This window comes from Gopherus flavomarginatus, chromosome 6, assembly GCF_025201925.1.
Source record: "Gopherus flavomarginatus isolate rGopFla2 chromosome 6, rGopFla2.mat.asm, whole genome shotgun sequence".
Taxonomy (NCBI): domain Eukaryota; kingdom Metazoa; phylum Chordata; order Testudines; family Testudinidae; genus Gopherus; species Gopherus flavomarginatus.
Window position 1 is genome coordinate 78,291,382 of NC_066622.1, and position 20,945 is coordinate 78,312,326.

At 44.0% G+C, this 20,945-nt stretch overlaps 1 protein-coding gene across 1 annotated transcript in view; it reads right to left on the reverse strand.

Annotated features, from left to right (window-relative positions):
* The window catches only part of DLG5 (discs large MAGUK scaffold protein 5), a 197,981-nt gene that overhangs the window by 85,626 nt on the left and 91,410 nt on the right, over positions 1-20,945 (reverse strand). Inside the window, exon 3 of the mRNA XM_050959879.1 lies at positions 10,050-10,215. Within this exon, the coding sequence (XP_050815836.1) occupies positions 10,050-10,215 (166 nt within the window). The remainder of the gene's footprint in view (positions 1-10,049; positions 10,216-20,945) is intronic.

The following is a 20,945-nucleotide window of genomic DNA, read 5'->3' on the forward strand; positions in this document are numbered from 1 at the left end:
CTGTTAGAGAGTATTTCCTTTTCAAAACGTTAATCCAAGTTACCAAAAATAAAAAAGTCATTCTACAATTAGCCACCCCTCCGACAGAAACATTCAGAACCCAACTATGACTTAAATGAGGCTTTAGGGTGAAATTATTGAAAGCAGACACCATCCGTCCAGAGTAATTAAAATGATGTTAATTGAAGCACAGTTTAAATCCCAGTAAATATACTATGCTTATTGAGTCCAATTAACACATGCTCATATTAAGCTTGTAATCAGAAATGTACATTTGGCAAAATATTTCAGTGTGAGAGATACAACCAAAAGGCAACTGATAAGCCTGTCTCAAAGGCAAACATTTGTTTTACTGTAAAGTGAAGAAAGAATGTCCTATGTCTCAAACGAAGCTGAAAGTTAATACTTAGAATCCTTACCTTATAAGACTCAGCTGGAAATAAACACATAGAAATACTGCAAGTGTACACAATCTAACCTACCTAAGCAAAGGTGGTGCTAATGACAATGCCAATACTTGTATCCTAGGTAGCTGGTCCAGATGTAAACAGAATAACGTTCTATATTGCCATTTTAGAGGTTTAAGCCCCACAAACTGAGGGCAATGTGGAAATGCAGATGGAATTATATTACAGATCAAAAAATCAAAGATCATATTGTTACAGCAATACACATCCTTTTAAAACTATACAGCAGTCAGATCAGAGTTCAGATTTGGGCAATTTTACTTTGCCTCCAAATTGAGGAACTATATTCCCTAGAGCAGGGAGATTATTTTCATTAAAGAGATATTTGTTATATTTTATAGAAATGTCAGTTTCAAAGAATATAAACAAATCTATACATCCAAAGCGTAAGAATTATGGGTCAAATCCTGATTTGACTCATATACAATAGAACCTCAGAGTTACAAACTGACCAGTCAACCACACACCTCATTTGGAACCGGAAGTACACGATCAAGCAGCAGCAGAGACCGGGGGAGGAGGAGGAGCAAATACAGAAATACAGTACAGTACTGTGTTAAAAGTAAAATATTAAAAAAATAAAGGGAAAGTTTAAGAAAGATTTGACAAGGTAAAGAAACTGTTTCTGTGCTTGTTTCATTTAAATTAAGGTAGTTACAAGCAGCATTTTCCTTCTGCACAAATTTCAAAGCTGTTTTAAATCACTGTCCAGTTGTAAACTTTAGAAAGAACAGCCATACCGTTTTGTTCAGAGTTATGAACATTTCAGAGTTACAAACAACCTCCATTCCCGAGGTTGTTTGTAACTCTGAGGTTCTACTAAAAACCTCCCCCCACGAAACTCCCTTTGGATTCCAATGGGATTGCCTTCGGTATACATCACGGCAAAATTGGGACCTGGTCACATTAGCAAGGAAATACAAACTAAGATGAATAACCAGTGCCTCTATTGCTGGTAATATCTCCAGCAGCTTGAAAATGTTTACATTTACTATCTCCCCTCTACGTGCAGTAATTGTTACAGACTACACATAATGTACTGTCAGCTCTCAAATGCAGCTTTCATTTTTGTGTTTCAAATTCTTTAAGGAAAAAATATTAATAAGGGCAATTAGAATAGTACCTGTAAGCATGTAACATACTCCTTCAACGCATAAACTCTAGCCAAATACTGGTCACACCACCATGTACATGCTGCACAACATATGTACATGCACACACAGTCACTGACAGATGTTACTTTAGCGTGAGCAACCCTGCTTTTACCCAGCAGGATGCCAAGTATCAGACAGCACTGCTTTTGCTCTTTTCAGGAGCTAAATGTGTGGCAACTCGGAACTCAGTTCAGCTAGCACTCTCTGGCATGGCAGTACCTACTTTTGAAGCAATCACTCCCCTTTTCCAGCATACTCCACTTGTATAGAAGTGATTTTAATCCCCCTCATCATGACATGCCAGGATCTCAGTTTGTCAATACCACCCGTTTACACCCACAAGCAGAAGGAAAAGCACAGGTATAATAAAAGCTAACAAAAAAAACACTTACATTAAGAGCTGGGGGGGAAATTTAAGGACAAAACATTTTTTCAACACACACACACACACACACACACACACACATACACATTTGGGTTGACCAAAACGTTTAAAGAATTTGACAAATTGTTTCTGTCAAAAAAAAAAAAAAAACCTGAAAAACAAAACGGTTTCAATATTTTAAAAATGTTTTAACTTTTTCACCTGAAATAATTTTTCATATGAATTGTACTTCAAATTCTTTAACAAAAAGGAAATGAGGCAAAACCACAAAAACTAAAACAAAATGTGTCCTTCTGGGTCAAACAATGTTATAATTATTTACTTTTTCTTTTTGGTTTGGCCACCGAAGCGGGGGGGAAAAGACAGTTACCTTTTCCGTAACCGGTGTTCTTCAAGATGTGTTGCTCATGCCTATTCCACAATAGATGTGCGTGCTCGCCACGTGCACTGGTGCTGAAAGTTTTCCCCCTAGCAGTACCCCTAGGGGAGCGCCCCAGTGAACCTGGAGTGATGCCTCTTGCCGGACAACTCCGACAGAGGAGAAGGAGGGTGGGATGTGGAATGGACATGGGCAACACATCTCAAAGAACACCAGTTACGGAAAAGGGAACTGTCTTTTCTTCTTTGAGTGATTGCTCACATGCATTCCACAATAGGTGATTCCAAGCTATATCTATTGGAGATGGGAAGGAGTTCACAAACTCTCAGGACGGAGCACAGCCCTAGCAAACCCAGCGTCCTCCCTGGTCTGAGAGACAATCGCATAATACGAGGTGAGCATGTGAACTGAAGACCAAGTGGCAGCTCTATAAACGTCCTGGATGGGGACATGGGCCAAAAAGGCAGCCGACAAGGCCTGTGCCCTAGTCGAGTGCGCCTTCACAATTGGTGGTGGAGGGATTCCCGCCAGGTCATAACAGGTACGCATGCACGAGGTGATCCAAATGGAGAGCTGCTGAGTGGAGATTGGCCGACCTTTCATGCACTTGTCCGAGGCGATGAACAGTTGCAAGAACTTTCTGAACGGCTTAGTCCGCTCCAGGTAAAAAGCCAGAGCCTGTCTCACATCCAGTGTGTGGCGGCGGCGATCCTCACTGGATGCATGGGGCTTGGGGTAGAGGATCAGCAGAAAAACGTCCTGACCCATGTGATAGATGGAGACCACCTTCGGGAAGGGTGTGGGCAGAGCTGGACCTTATCTTTATGAAACACCGTGAACGGGGGCTCAGAGGTCAGGGCCCTGAGTTCTGAGACCAGCCTAGCCAACGTGATCGCAACCAGGAAGGCCACCTTCCAGGAGAGGTGTGACTAGGAGCACATGGCTAGCAGCTCAAACGGGGGCTCTGTGCAACACCTGGTTTAGGTCCCGTTGTGGTACTGGGGACCTAACATACGAGAAGAGATGATCCAACCCCTTAAGAATCGGCCAGTCATAGCATGGAGAATACCATGTAGCCTTGCACTGGCAGATGGAAGGCCAATATGGCTGCCAGGGACACCTCGACTGACGAAGGTGCCAGGCTCTGGTCTTTAAGGTGAAGGAGGTAGTCCAGAATAAGCTGGATCAGGGTGGCCACCAGGAAAACACCCCGCTCATCCACCCATCTGGAAAACCGAGACCACTTTGCCAAGAAAGCTCAGCGCATGGAGGGCCGCCTGCTTTCTAGGCGGACACGCTGAAACCCTTCCAAGCACGTCCTTTCCTCCCTACCTAACCATTGAGCAGCCACACCTTGAACCGGGGTCAGCGACGATTCTGCCGAGTCACGAACTGGTCCACCTGGGGAGTTCCCCACACTTGGAAAAGTCTGTGCACCACCTCTGGGTAGAGAGACCACTCGTGCTGAGAGGAGAAGTCCCTGCTCAAGCGATATGCCCATGCGTTCCAGGTGCCCAGCAGATGGAAGGCCTGTAGGCAGATATTGTTGGCTATACAAAATTCCCACAGCCTGAGGGCTTCGTGGCAGAGGCAGAGGACTGGGCCCCACCTTGTCTGTTGATGTAGAACCTCGAAGCTGTGTTGTCCATGAGGACCCTGACCACTCGGCCCTCCAGGTGCGAGTGGAAGGCCAGTTCCTGAGCTGAACACAGACCTTGAGTCTGAACGTTCCCCACCTGCACTCCCCATCCCAGGTCCGAGGCGTCGGACACCAGTTTGAGCGACGGGGCCCTGCCTCTGAACGGGACCCCTTCGAGCATGTTTCTTGGGGAGGACCACCACTGTAGGCAGGTGATCACTGGCTCGGGCACTGGGAGGACTTTGTCCATTCTGTCCCTGGCTTGAGAGAACTCCGACGCCAATAAGAGCTGGAGGGGCCTCATCCTGAGTTTAGTGTGACGGACCACATACATGCCTGCTGACATGTGACCCAAGAGCTGGAGGCATGCTCTGGCTGTCACCAGAAACCTTGTGACTGTGTTGATGAGCCCCTTCAGAGTCTCGAACCTGTTCGGTGGGAGGGAGGCTCTTGCAGATGAGGCATCCAGGACTGCCCCAATAAACTCTATGCGTTGTACCGGGACTAATGTGGACTTGGTATTGTTTACCAACAGGCCCAAAGTGGTGCACATGGACAGAAGAAGCGCCACATGATCCCACACCTGCAACCAAGATTTCCCCTTGACCAACAAGTCGTCCAGACAGGGGAAGATCTGGACCCCCCACTCCCCAGCGCCTGAGGTAGGCCGCCACCACTGACAAACATTTTGTGAATACCCATAGGGCAGCATACAGGCCAAATGGGAGAACCATAAATTGGTAGTGTTCCTGCTCCACCGTGAAACGGAGGAAGCGTCTGTGCCCCTTGAATATATGAATGTAGAAGTACGTGTCCTGCAGATCGAGGGCGGCGTACCAGTCCCCGGGATCCAGGGAGGGGATGATGGAGGACAGGGAGACCATGTGGAACTTGAGCTTCACCATATACTGGTTCAGGCCTCGCAGGTCCAAGATGGTCCTGAGCCGCCTTTGGGATAAAGAAATACCAGGAGTACCACCCTTTGCCTATGAACTTCCCCAGTACCACTTCCACTGCTCCTAGGCCCAGGAACCGCACCACCTCCTGCTAGAGCAGAACCTCATGTGAGGGGTTCCCCAGGAGGGATGGGGGTTGGGGGGAAGAAGGAAACTGGAGGGTGTAGCCCCGGGAGATGGTGTTGAGGACCCATTGGCCAGAGGTCAGCTGTGATCACTCCAGGAGGAAAGCGCACAACCAATTGGAGGAGGGAAACTTTTTTGAGGGTGGATCCCTGATAAGAACTGGCAGGGCGCCCCCGGGTGTCCCATCAAAACCACCTTTTCCCCGCTTGTTTACCCTTGGAGGACCCAGGCTGGAGGGCAGGCAGAGACTGTCTCTTGGGGGCGCCTCTTATAGTCCCACGACTTCTTATAAGCAGTCTCGTATTTTGAATGGGTGGCCTGAGCAGGAGTCTGCTGCGGCTTGAACTTAGGTTTAGCCAGAGCTGGAACACAGAGACCCGGAATCTGGACTGTCGCGCGGGAGTCTTTCAGGCCATGCAGCTTTGTATCCGTTTGTTCCACAAACAGAGCTTTGCCATCACATGGGAGGTCCTGCAGAGAGGTCAACACCTCACTGGACAGCCCAGAGAGCAGGAGCCATGATGCCCTTCTCATGGACACCACGGAGGCCATGGACCATGCAGCCGTGTCCACTGCATCTGAAGCTGCCTGCAGGGTTGCCCTGGCAGCCGCTGTGCCCTCCTCCACCAGCACTTTGAACTCCTTCCTGTCACGCTCCTGGAGGGAGTCCTCAGACTTGGGCAGGGAGCCCCACAGATTGAACTCATATCGGCCCAGGAGAGCCTGGTGGTTTGCCACCTGTAACTGGAAGCTCGAGGACGAATAAATTTTTTCTTCTAAATGAGTCCAGCCACCTTGAATCTTTATTTTTCGGGGTAGAGGCTGGTTGGCCCTGCCATTCCCTGTGGTTGACTGACTCAACCACCAGGGAGTTAGGAACAGGGTGAATGTATAAGTGTTCATGCCCCTTGGCGGGTACAAAGTACTTGCTTTCCACTCTCTCAGAGATAGGGGCCAATGAGGCTGGGGTTTACCACAGGGCATTTGAAATTTTTGCCACCCCTTCATGGAGAGAGAAGGGCACCCTGCTTGATGCCAAGAAGGACAGTACATTAAACAGGGAGTCCTAAGGCTCCTCCATCTCCTCTGCTTGGAGATGGAGGCTTGATGCCACTCTTTTAAAGAGTTCTTGGTGGGCCCTAAAGTCCTTCTGTGGGATGGAGGGAGGAGGGGCCATAATCGCCTTATCCAGGGAGGGTGAAGAGACCGGCATGGTACTTTGTGTGTCCACCGGCACCAGAAGGTTCACCACGTGGTCAGTCTTTGGGCACAGTGGCAAGGATGTATGTCCCACCAACTCCTTCCTTGGAGGTCTGGAGAGGGAGGCCAATGGTCCTTCTGTGGCTGTTCGGCCTGGCCCATTGATGGACAACTACGAAGGTAGGCCAGGCTGACATGTGACTTGCTATTGTCCCTGGACCAGGAGAAGCAGTGGCACTGGGAGCAATGCCGACCATGGGACCACAATCCCAATGTGGAGGACCAGTACCATCAGTAACAACTGCTCCGCGATTGGCTTCGGCGGGTGGACCCGCGAAGGCGAGACACAGGTGATTGACGCCCAGGGCCATAGTGGCGGTGCTGTGGCGGGATCCTGGAGTGGGACAATGAACAGGAATGACGTTGACGTTTGTGCTGTGACTGCCTGTCACAGCCCCTGTCCCCCCCAAACAAGGACCTTTGGTGTCGTCTGCCTTGGTCCCATTGGTGTTCACTCCTCGAGGTGGAGCAGTGCGAAGAGTCTCGGTCAGACAGAACCCAACCAGACAGCCTGGTGGGTGTCAAGGGCGATCCACGTGGACTCTATCCTGAACGGTCGCTGGGCAACGAATGGCATCAGAAACATTCTCTCAACCGAGACTGGTACTGAGCTGGGGGTGACTGTGGAGATCTCAGGAGCAGCTTGCCTCTGGAGCGCAGGGCCAATATCAGCGGTGCTCCAGTGTGGAGGGCATCCGGACATCCAGGGAGGCCTGCTCTGTATTGGCCGGGCTACTCCATTCGAGTCAGAGGCCTAGCAGCTGTGGGGATCGAGGACTGCCCAACATGGGTCTAGCCTCTGTCCTGGGTTTACTCCAGTGCTGCAGCAAAGAAGGCCTCTTCCTAGCCTTCTTGGCATGCCCCGTGGACGGGGAGCAGTGCCGACTAGTCGATGGCGCTGAAGAGTTGCTGCGCACCAACACTGCAATGCCGACTAGGAGCCACATGCCGGAGCTGATTCCATCAGAATAGACTGGAGCTTAATGTCCCTTTCTCTCTTGGTCTGAGGCTTAAACGACTTGCAAATCTTGCAGCGATCACTGAGATAGGTTCCCTCAAACAGCATGAACAGGCCGTGCGTGGATCACTCACTGGCACAGATCACCTACAAGTGTCGCACGACTTAAAATCTGCGGCACGGGGCATGCCCCGGCCCGGGCACACTAGCTAAACTAAACTAAACTAACCTAACCTAACTACAGGTACCGTACACTGAATGAAAAAGCAGTTTTGGGGATGAGCTACACTAACGCTGCAGCAGAGCAGTTCCAAAGCACCTTCACTCATGGCAAGAAGAAACTGAGGGTGGGGGGAGCGCATACCGCCCGTTATACCACGCCATGGAGGCGTCACTCCAGGGATTGCTAGGGTGCTCCCCTACTGGTACTGCTAGGAGGAAAACGTCCAGCACTGGTGCATGTGGTGAGCACGAGCACCTATTGTGGAATACACATGAGTAATCACTCGAAGAAGAAAAAATGGATATTCACACAGCTCTACTTACACTATCTGGGCTCAACCCTGGGGTCCTACAGAGATCAATGGGAGTTTTGCATGGGGAAGGACTGGAAAATGAAAATTAAAAGTATTATCAAGGAGATTTTTTTTTTTAAAGAATGAAAGTGAAATCAACTCAAATCTATTCATTTCCTATTTCTGAAATCCCTTTAATTGTTTGGAAGCTAGTACCTATCCCTCTTTAATATGAGGTGTTTAAACACTGGTCAACCACAATATTTATTTTTAAAAAGTAGTTCTTAAGACTGTGAAAAGCTTATAAATGTATTTTCCATTGCACACATTTCCAGCAGCTATAGCAGTGGATTGATCTCTTGTTCAAAACAAAGAAAAAAACTTGGCATTCTAAAAGCCCAACAAAATCTTATAATAATATCCTGACTTATATTACAATAAATTATTGTTATAAAATAGTCAAGCAGCCAAATCTTTAAATCAGGCAAAGTCAGTCTGCTTCAAATGGGAGTTCTTCCTGAGTAAGGACTAAGTGAAAAAACTTAATAACTTCAGGATTTGGCCAAATGACACACAAAAACACTTTGGATATCCTTTGATAGAATATATGACAGAAGTTCAAAGGGCTTAATGCTTATTAAGTAAGTCTCACAGCACCCCTGTGAGGTAGGCAGAATGGCTGGCTCAGAGATTAGTAATGGAAAACACAGCCTTTCAACTCCAGTTCACTGGTTCAAATCCTGACCACATTCAGAGGGACTTAAAGTTTGCAGTTAACAGTCTTGCTTCTAATACTCAGGTTAGCAGAGACCCCATAACAATAGGCATCAACACTGACAGATGGGGAAACTGAGGCACAGACTAAGATTTGCCTCAGGCCTCCCAGGAAGCCTGTGCTTGGCAAATGCATTTCAGCATCCAGTGGCCGTGGGACTAATTTACTCCAGGGCTCAACATATTTCCCTGACAAGTACTATGCTGAGGACTGAGTCTACTAGTGATGGTGGAAAATACCTCTACTAGCATAGCCCTTCAAACCCATGTTTCTATAGGTTCACATCCTCGCTCCTCCAAAACAAACCAACCCTTTCCCCATCTCCATTCACCTCCCTTGGAGACCCCACACTCTGAATTAATGCTTCCCGCCTAACAACGGATTGCTAGGCAGCCCCCTTTTCAAATTAAAACAATGAATATTGGGGTTGCCCAGGCTTAGTTTATTGGGGGTGGCACTAATTATTTAAATTTGTGTGCCCAGCATTGCTTGATGGAGAGTTGCACATTAATAGTGTGCAGCCCCCACAATCAGTATATCCTCCATCCGCAGTAAGCTAGTGCTGGGGAGCCCCCCTTTCCTACAAGGGATTTTGTGTTGGGCCATATCTCTATGGAGGGCTCTATTGCTGCTGCTAGTCTATCTGCCCTGTTCTCACACAGAAAACTGCTGGCTTCCTCTCTTACTCCCAAAGAGAAGTGGTTGGGATGTTGCTCTGCTCCTTGGCTTCCTCTCCTTTGCTTTGTAAACAGAAGCAGCTCTATCCATTCTGCCCACTGACTTTCTCCATTGCTCCTCAATAACATTAGCTATGACTTCTTCACCCTTCCTCTCCAAGGAAGGAGCAAGTGACTTTCCAGCCCTAAGGAACCCACTCACTGTGGGCAAGTGGGTTTTACAAGTGTTTTATATACTCTCACAGCAGAACTCTTGGAGTGGAAGAGATGTTCACCCCTCTCTTTCTAATCATTAGCTCAGAAGCAATGGGCAGTAATATGTGGCTCTTAATCCTACATGTGGTCACCCAGTTTCCCCTGACGATCCCAGGAAGAAGTTAGGAGAACGCTGTTCCCCAGATGACATAGGACCTTGTGGTTGGTCTCAGCCCCCCCCAAAACTACAAAGGTAAGTGGTGAGAGGACACTCAGGTCTGTGGAGAATGGACTCATACCCAATGATACATGAATTTCCATGGACTGGAAAGCTGCCAATGTTCATTTGAACCCAACAGCAAAGTGGGTTTGAAAAATGCCCTTCTATAGGCACTTGACATTTGTCTTTTGTTGAGGTAACACCCAGGAACTACAAAGCTATATCTCTTCACCATCCACGAGTCAGCAACAAATATTAGTGCCAGGTGTATACATTCTGGGAGTGGTATAACACATTTTGCAATCTAATTTTTTTATTATTATTATTATTTTTTTTTTTTTACCTGCAGTCATCGAAGGTTGATCCAGGAGATGAAAGTGCAAGGCGCTTGCGTAACTCATCCCTCTCGCGTGTAACCTGGCGGAGCTGAAATAAAATAGTCTCTAGTTTCTCATTCATCTGCCTTGTGTCTAAGACAGGTGGTGGGGATGATGCTTTGCCTGTCGTACCTGATAAGAATATAAACATTTTGATGAGATTGTCAGATAACTTCTCAAGGCTTGAACGAATAATATATTTTCATTATAATTAGCCAGGCTAAATGGATAAAAAACATGCATAAGAATTTTGTTGTTTTAAAAAAACAAACAAACAAACAAGTTGCAGTCCTGCATGCTGGCTCGTGAGGCTCCAATGAACTCACTCAGACTGTGAGTGGGTGCAGGGATCTGAAAATGCAGACTGGTTTGCAAGATATCAAGGCCTTTACATACTTGTTGGTGACTTTGTTGACAAGTCAAGGTGATAGAAGTGCAAGGCATTTTATGGGAAATAAGTAGCAGCACACAGAGAGGCCTCTGTCTACACTGGATATTTATCCCAGTTACAGACACTGGTTGCCAGCTGCTGGTGTGGCTGCAGTATTGCAAATCCCTACTATGGACAAAGATGTTATTGACAATGGTGAAGCCTATTGCATGGATGAAACTGGAATAAGGTCCATCAGTGCATGTAGCAGCTTTGCTAATCTACACCAGGAACAACAAAAATGCAGCTGCTCCAGAATTCCACCCCACTTTCTGCAACACACACACACACTTAACCTAACTATATACATTCATTGTTTTGCAAAGTACTGTATTACAATTGACACTCTCTTTAAAATAAATAACTTGACCTTTAGTTAACTATTTGCCACCACTGATGATGCAGGATAAGCCCAAAGTAAAACATGGAAAGCCTGAGACATTTTGAGACAGTCTCTCAAGCTTCACTAAATCAGCTGCCAGGATAGAATCTATGCCCAAACATTGTGGATTAAGATGGTACAAAAACCCATAAAGACATTAAACATTATATAACAACTTTAACATTCAAAAAGAAACTGGTATGTAATACCTGTACTGAATGACAAAATAATTCAATACCCCATTACACAACAGATCAATCCAGTACATTTGAAATATGCCTTTAAGAAATATATATATCAAAAGGTACATATGAAAATTATCTTGCATTACATTTTAAATATTATTTTCTAAAATGAATTAATCACATATTTATCAAGCTGAATTACATGACCAGCCTCCCAAATGGGTTGTCACACATCAGGTTTAGATGGCTGTATCACTCTTGTTGTTATTTAAATTTCAGCAGTGACTGATGGTGTACATTCCCTCAGATAGCTATAAACATCCATGGTTCAGGTCACTGTAAGAAGAGGTTAACTTCCAGCCTAGACTTGTTAATTTGAAGTATTCTGTTTCAAAACATCCTGGCATTAAATTCAGTTGTAATTTTAGCTCTGCCAGCTAATTTGTCAGATTCTAATCTTAGATGCAGGTCACAGATGAGAAGTTATAATCTAGAGCTATGTTGAGATTTGTAATTCTGTAATTTTCTAATGCAGTTTTCCACAACAAAAACTGACAATTTGCCTAAGTTATAATTTTTTTAAAAATAACATACAGATGAAGGATTTTAAAGTGAAGCCTTGTTAAGATGTGCTTGTATTATAATCACACCTGCTTTCATCTGAGGCCCTCAAAGCACATTACCAAGGTAGATAGTATGATATAGCATGGCCAGAGGCAGCAGGAGAATGATAGATGGGAGATATGTAAGCCTCAGGATGATAAGAGCCTTATTCCCTGTAGAGGGAAGAGAGGCTGCTACAGATTAATTAGAGAACCTGACACCAATTAAGCCAATTAGAGCACCTGAAGCCAGTCACCTGATAAAACCCCCCTGCTTTAATCAGACAGTTGGAGGAGTGCAAGCAGAGTGGTTTGGTGTTGGAGCGAAGAACAGTTTGGAGAAGTGCCGTGGCAGACGAGAAGACCAAGACCGTAGGTAAAGGGAAACCCTGCTTGTGCAGAGCAGAGAGACTCTACGGACACAAGAGGTTGGGAAAAACTTGGCCCAAGCGGAGAGAGAGCAGGAAGCCCTACAAGCTGAAGGGCCGGAGAAGGAAGTAGCCCAGGGGAAGGAATCACTAGTTCAAGTGGTTCGCCGCTGTCCCTGGGTTGGGACCCGGAGTAGAGGACGGGCCAGGGTCCCTCCCTCTCCACTCCTGTTTTCTGGGACATTAGTGGGACAGCTGATATTCCCATTCAAGAGTGGTAAACAGCACCCTGAACTCCCTACAAGAGGGCAAAGCGCGGGACGCATCATAATAGTGCTGCCAATTTGGCACAGTAGTTATCACCATTTTAAGGATAGGCAACCTGAGGCACAAAAATTTCAAAAATGTTACTGATTTTGGGTGCGTTACTTGAGACACTGTATTTCCAATTTTCAGAAGAGCTAGCCACACAATTTCAAATGAATCAATGGACTCTCAGCATTTCTGAAAATTATGCCCACCATCTCTCAGATAAGGCACACAAAAACTGAGGGAACAAAAATCAACGGCAATTTGAAAATGTTGGCTTAGGTCCGTGGTTTTCAAACTGTGGGTCGCGACCCAGTACTGGATAGTGAAATGTAAGGCAGTGGATTGTGGTGGATATGGTCAGCATCGCCGACCGAGCCATTAAAAGTCCCATCAGTGGTTCTGCCCAGTTAAGACAGGCTAATCCCTACCTGTTCTGACATCACACTACACCCCTGAAGCGGCTAGCAGCAGGTCCAGCTCCTAGGATCACTGCCCCTACCCTGAGCACTGGCTCCACACTCCTATTGGCCAGGAACCAGCCAATGGGAGCTTGGGGGTGGTGCCTGTGGGCGAGAGCTGCATGGAGCCACTTGCAAGCCTCCGCCTAGGAGCCAGACATGCTGCTGGCCACTTCCGGGGCGCACTGCAGCCCATGGTGCCAGGACAGGCAGGAAGTCTACCTTAGCACCCCGACTGCATCACTGACAGGTAGCTGCCTAAGGTAAGCCCTGGCCCCAGCCCTGAGCTTCCCCGAATGCCTCTTCCTGCACCCTAAACCCCTCATCCCCATCCACCCCAGAGCCCCCTCCCACCAACCCCAAACCCTGGATCCCCAGCTCCGTTGGGTCACGGGCATCAACAATTTTCTTCAACTGAGTCACCAGGAAAAAAAAAAGTTTGAAAACCACTGGTTAGGTGACTTACCCAACACAACATAACAAGAAATAGTTGGGAGCAGAATCAATACATGCTTAGACATAAAGAACAGTTCCTTTCGGTGTTCAGTAAGAAAGCCTGTGCCTACCACAAGATAAACCATGAATTTATAAAAAAATAAGTGTATGAAGAAATCCAATGAACTGTATGGTTTTGCTAGGTTAGAAATAATAAAAGGCAGATATGTTTGGCTCTACAAGAACCCACTGTGTCTTCTTTCTCTGACGTTTTTAAGTTGGAGATTCAGCATCACATGATTCCCTATGGTACACTCCCCACTCCTATTGATTTCAGGGCATTGAATAATCTAGATACCAAAGGTAGTTGTGTAAGAACTCAGTTTGGCAGTATCTCTGCTGTCCCACAGTTTTACTTTATAAACTCTCTGCAGTTCTCCATGGTTTGCATGTGGTACAGAGGCTATATTTCAACTGTTCATGTTCTAGGACAGGGGTTCTCCAATTTCATTCCACTGTGACCCCCTTCTGAAAACACAAATTACTACGCAACCCCAGGAGGGGGGACCGAAGGCTGAGCCATGCCACCCTGAGTGGGGGAGGGCCAAAGCCCAAACCTCACTGTCCTGGGTGGGGAGAGCCAAAACCAAGGGCAGGGGGTCTGTAACCTGAGCACCGCTACCCAGGGCTGAAGCCCTCAGGCTTCAGCTTTGGCCCTGGGAGGTGGGGCTAGGGCTTCTGCCTTGGGCACCAGTAAATCTAAGCCCGCCTTGGCAACCCCATTAAAACATGGTTGCATCCCACTTTGGGATTCCGACCCACAGTTTGAGAACTGCTGTCCTAAGCAAATGGACTGAACTGAATGCATGTCATTGTGACCCATATTCCTATACTGCTAGGACTTCACCCGCTGTCCCAGTGTATTGAAGATCTGATCCCTTTGTCTTTGGTCACCAAAATAGGTACATCATGGGGAGTGGCAACACAAGTAATATGCAAGCAGCAGCTACATGGCTTATTCCAACTAGCTTTTTTAAATATTGTAACAAACAAGTCAACTAATTTCATTAGACTGTGAACTCTCTGAGGCAGAGATCACCCTTCTACTCTGTGGCCCAGACAGAAAAAGGTACCTAAATACATATGTGACTTTACTACAATGGGACAACTTATGCTTTGAGTTATGCATGCGGAAGGAACTTACTGGATCAGGGCCTATGTTTGTACAGCACCTTGCTCAAGTGTGTTCCTGTCATTACTGGAGTGTCTAGCTCAGGGGCAGGCAACCTATGGCATGCATGCCGAATGCGGCACATCAGCTGATTTTCAGTGGCATTCACACTGTCCAGGTCCTGGCCACCTGTCTGCGAGGGCTCTGCATTTTAATTTAATTTTAAATAAAGCTTCTTAAATATTTTTAAAACTTTATTTACTTTACATACAACAAGAGTTTAGTTATATATTATGGACTTATAGAAAGAGACCTTCTAAAAACGTTAAAATGTATTACTGGCACGTGAAACCTTAATTAGAGTGAATAAATGAAGACTCAGCACACCACTTCTGAAAGGTTGCCAAGCCCCGGTCTAGCTGTTCAGGCAGTTTATTTATATACTGCATGTTTATTAATATACGGCTAAATATTTCAGATAACAATTTAGTACTATCACAACAAAAATGGAAGAACTAGTAACCACGAGAACTGCTCTGAAGTCAATCTAGGGCAGAAACAGATACCCCTAAACTGAATGCTCATTGGACTATCTTCAACTTGATTTGCAAATGAGCCTCCTTCACATCCCTACCTCAACTCATAAGGTTCCCCCAATCCATCTTTAACAATTTCACAAATGTCACCACTGAGTAAAATTAAGGTCCATCTCCTTGAGATGGATTTTCCAATCCCGATGAAAAGTTCAGCATCATTTTGGAGAGGATAACAACTCATACACAATATTTTTTACTGGACCAACTTCTGTTGGTGGAAGGTGCAAGCGTCCAAGCTACACAGACCTCTACCTAAAAAGCTTGTACCACCCACCGGCAAAAGCTGGTCCAATAAAATATATTACTTCACCTACCTTCTCTCTCTTATCCCGGGACCGACATGGCTACAACAATACTGCAAACACATATAAAATAACAGTTGTAAACTACATGCAAAATGATGGGTTTGTAATGCAAAGAAATGGTGGGGAACAGTATTTCAGGTTGGTGGTTTGCTTTAACTAGCAACAGGTACATAAAATGATCTAGATGGGATAAACAGAGAAGTACAAAAGGAGAGAAAAAAGATCCAGAACTATTTCTTGTTTGTAATGATGTGGACATATGCTGAGAAGCAGCGTTGTTTAATGGTTAAGCACAGATCTAGAGCAAACATGCATTCTAATCCTAGTTCTGCTATAGATTTGATGCATGTTTTTTAGGCAACTAGCTCTTTCTGCAGCAGCCTACGTATCTGTCTCCACTTGCACTGGAATATTAGAAGGTCAATGGGAACTGTAACAATAATAATGTAATGATCACTGGGATGTCCTTGAACTGCTTGTTGACAAATACTTACTCCAGAGGCGAAAAAAAGGAAAACCTGAGTGCCTGATGTTCATGAAAAGCCCGTTGGTCAAGAACAGTCCATTGTTAAGTAAACATTGACCACTCTCCTACTTCCACAGCCAATTTTCACTCGGGACATTAATTGTATAAGCTCTGAGCAAGCCCATGAAGGCTGCTCTGGGGACTTAAGCATATGAAATGTTGAGTTCTCTATTTCTGCACCTCATTTTTCTTGCCCCCTTTTGTGATACAACAATCAATGTCCCTGGGTCAGTCTTCTTTGGACTAGAAGAATGTCCTTGTGCACAGTTAAAAATCTAAGACAAGGAATACGAGTTTCCTCTAAGTAATGTGGCACAGTAGCTAGCCTTATATGACAAGTTCTCAAGATACGCAGCCACAAAACTGGAAAGCAATTACTATTTTTAATTTAGTAATTGTCACTTCTACAAATACCTTCAGAATAAGAGTTTTGATCACAGTGTTTTAAAATTAAATATGCAGAATAAAACTAAAATGTTTTTCATATGGCTCAAGTATCTTCATTAATTTTGTCACAAGTATTGATTAAAATAAAGCGAAAATGATTATTATTGAAAGTCTAGATCAAAAACATGTATGCCTTTTGCCTTGGGTAAATGTACATTTATAATGTATACATCCCCCTCCTATCCCTACAAAGAAGTTAAAGAAAAAAAAAAGCTTCTATTTGCCCAATTTACTAACAACTTTACATTTTCAATAATGCTATGAGACCTTTTGTAGTATTATGTGTGACTTGTATATACTTCAAATAACTCAAGTAAGCCTCTAGCTCATAAGAAAAATTCAATACTCTTCATTTCCCTTAAAGGGAACTTTTCTAGCTGAATGCTAAAAGTCTTGTATTTCATCTGACACCTTGACGTACTGTAAGGAAAGTGACCTGTGCTTACTGGTCTGTATTCTTTTTCCACCTGGTTGCACGTTTTACACAACAGTGTTTCGTTTCTGTACTTTAGCCAATCAAACTGGTCTTAACATGCACAAGTTTAAAGGCTAAAGCTCTATTATCTAAATAATTCGGCCTTTCAGTAACTTACCTGCTTTTTCAAACAAACCAGATTTGTCAAAACATATTTATACAATTACTGCCAAGTGCAACTTGTCTGTCTGCTTACAAAAGCTCACATCTAGCCTCAAGAAGCGATCAGTATGCAGGTCACTTTTTTTGCCCCATCTCCAGGAAAACAGTGTTCCCTTCTTACCACTGAAATAGCCATATTGTTCTACTAGGGAATGGTTTGTAAGCAAAATTAATTTGCTTACGTGATACTACATACATAAAATCTACAGGAAACATTAACACTCACACAACATTACATTTTCACAAAACAATCACTCCATATCTGACCTCTTGGTCCTCATCAAAGGAAACTTGCAATACCACCTTCAAAAGATGAGCCTGGGAGCTTATTCCATAAGTTTGTTAGACACTAAAAATCACGGACTCAGTAAAGACACTGGATTTATGGCTCATTACAACAATCTATAACCCAATTTATCCTACAACTGCACACTTCACATGTTAACATGTGAACTGCTTATGCTAAACTATTTAGTTGTGACAGATGAACTCTGTAAGCTGGAAAGCTTGTCTCCATCAACAGAAGTTGGTCCAATAAAAGATACTACCTCACCCACCTTTTCACATTAATGTTTGAGCAGGAAAAGCAAAATCCAGATTTTGAAGTATCCTTCATAAATTCTTTTTAAAAGAGCTTAAGTACTCATACTGTAAGTAATTAGACGTCAAATGTTTGGGTTTACAAAAATCTGCAAAAATCTTTTCCTTTTACATGCAGAACATACAATCCCTGATGACTGATCAAATGAGAGTAGTGCATGCTGACCCTCAAAATATTGCTCAAAGTTAGTTCCATAGATTACATACTTTGATATTTCCTAAAATGAAAGTCTCTGATCACAGTTCTTGAACCAAAAAGAGGAAATATCTATGGCCAAATGCATGAGTGACAGAATCGGAAAACATAAGCTGGCCAGGAAACACCACAGTACTAGACAATTTTGTAGCGCAATTCTGAATGGAATTGATTGGTGAGGAAGTAGTAAATCTAAGTGTTCCTAAGAATATGTTATCAACTTATTACAAAATAGGATAAACCAGTCATTCACTCTATGGACGCTGTATATCTGTGATGCACACTTGTGACATCATGAGGGCCTGTGTGATCTACTAAAATATAATCTGAGGTCATCGAACAGAATGCTCACTTCAGGTTTTACCACAAAATTATTATAAACAAGTGCCAGCTATTACATGCAAATACCAAAACAAAAAGACATTATTCAGCAAGTTTTGCACATGCTGTGCATCCTCTACTACCTGAATAACCACCAGGGGAACTCAGATCATCAAAATATTCTTATGGTCCTGTGAATCATGACTCAGAACATCTCAAAGATTCTTGCCAAATGAAGACAAAAGACAAGAGTCAGAAGTTATTAGTCATTTATTTGTGTAGCATTTGTTTTAAGAAAATGTTTACATCAAAACAGCAGTTCACTTCAGCAAGAGCAAAAAAACTAGGATCATGTCCCAAAGACTAAGGACAATTTAGATGCATACATTAGAAGTAGCATAACAAGATGTAGCAGGCAAGCGACAAGAAATATTCCAATAGAAAACTACTATGTAGATAAAGTAAAACATTAGTAGAGGCAAACAACAGTCCATTAAAAACGTGAAAGTGAAAGGTACAATACTGAACTGTAGGGGCAGTTTACTGTGACAGGCAGAGACCATAATGAGCTGTGAAAGCAGTAAGAATCATGTAGTTTACGCACAAGACAAAATAATGTGTGGCACCTGCGTGCTTGTAATGCACAGTGAAATGAACCAACATTACCAGTGTGTAAAAAATTCCTTTCAACGCAACTGAAAATAACTAAACTTAAAATTTCTGAAAGACCTGGGGGGGGGGGGGGGACGAGGGGCTTTGGAAAGATCCGTGCAAAGATAAACACCGTCTCAGCTCACTGACACGCCCACAAAAAGGAAGAAATAGATCAGTTGGTCCAGAAAGAATTCCTAGAACCTTGCTAACTATAATAAGCAAAGTAGAGGAAGGCTGTTTTGCAGCGTGTGCAGCTGAAACTGCTGCTTCTGTTTCTGTGGGATCCGACTGGAAGGGAAGACCACGCATGGCATTTTCCTGACCCTACATCTCACACACGGGAAACAAGGAGAGCCCATACATAGGTATCCCATATGTATTCAAGCTGACTGTCAGGGCATCCAACAAATCAGACAAAAGAGAACAGTGATTCCTTTGGTAAAGTCTTTGGAACAGGGAGCCATAAAGCAACAAGGCACTGGGCACTAAGATAGATTGATCTAAAAGAAAACAGCGGACAGCAAGAATGGTCACTAGGCATGTGAACAGTCAAGCTGATGGAGAAGTCTGGGGGAAAGAAGCCTTCCAGAAATAACACTCAAGGTGAAAAAGATGGAGACACAAAGACCGTGGATCACTTGCCTTTATTCAAACCAAGGTAGAGAAGTTCTGCCTAGACCTGCAGATTGGACACCAGTGATGAGTTGCCAGATAACACCAAGATACTAAATATGAGAAAGGGAAATGGATGAACCAGAATGTGATGAGCAGAAATCCTAGTTTTCCAGGATTAAAAAAAAACAAAAAATTCTCTGATACAAAAACAAAAATCTACATTTTTCTGCAAATAAAATGAAACTGTTTCCCGCAGCTCTCACTGGCCAGGAACCGCAAACCACGGTCACAGGGAGCTGCGGGGGGGCCATGCCTGCAGACCGTCAATGTCAGCAAAATGTCTTGTGGCCTGCAGTCACATTACTCTGATGGGCCACATGCAGCCCACAGGCTGCCCACCACTCCTCTATGCTGGAAGCAGATTACTGAAGTATGTTTAGCAATGTAAATTTAAAGCGCATTCAAAAAATTAGCCACAAGAGGGAGAGGTTGTGTACATTGAATAAGTGACATTGGTATCTTCAGTAAAATTAAGTTAATAGTTAATATTGTTTTTATTTTTTCATAAAATGTAAAAATTAAAGATCCTGTGTAAAAATTAAATTCTGCATTTTTCCATGGCAAATGAATTGCTAGGATTCCTGGTAATGAGACACCAATAGTGACTGGAGTATGTTCTGACATATATACTACAGACATAGGTCTGAAATTAATGAAAATATACAAGGGGATAATTGGCACTCAAGGTACTACTTATGTGACAGGCCAAGCCAGCTGAATCTGGCCTTTAAGGAACACGGTGGGAACTAGGCCAAGAAATAGAGAACTCATCCAATGGAGGTCACAATGGCTCGTGACACAGTAGAGACCAAAACACTCCTAGGACGCTGAGGAAACAGTGTTACTATACAAGTTAAAAACTCTTTTCCAGTAAATTAACCAATTACCAGAGTGAAAGGCCAACAACCTGATGTTATTGTATTTGACTATATAAAAAGTATTTTGATGTGGTATACTGCTAGCTTTCTTAATGACTAAATGGTTTTCCCATTCATTTGTGGACTTTCAACAACTCATGTAAATCTTAACATATGTTGACAAGGAAGCAAGTGACAAATGTGAGATAGCTTTACCAAATGTACATTTTGTGCTTGTGTTGCCATAAAGGAAAAAGATTCCCAGGGCTGACCTGGAGAAAGAATGAGGATAGTTATTCTAAAAGCCAGAAACAAAGAATGTTTGCCTTTGACTGAAAAACAAGTCTTGCAAAGCATGTTTATGGATCAGTTAACAATGTTCCAATGGATATAGAAACAAGTCACTCTACTATGAACAGATATAGAAACACTGAGGAAATAAAGTGAAATGAAATTGATTAAAGATCACTGTTAAAAATAATGCATAAGAACATAAATAAGTTGGACACTGATAAATGCAAGACTAAGATTGTGAGAAATAAATTATCAGATCTTTATTAGGAATGAAGTGTTTATTGCGCTGAAGTAACTAAGATTTAAGGGCCCAAAATTAAGCAGCCTCAATGAAAGACTCTCTCAAAGCACATTCTGTGGCACGCTGGTTAAGTCCACAAAATGGTGGGCACAGTAGCTCTCATGGTGGAA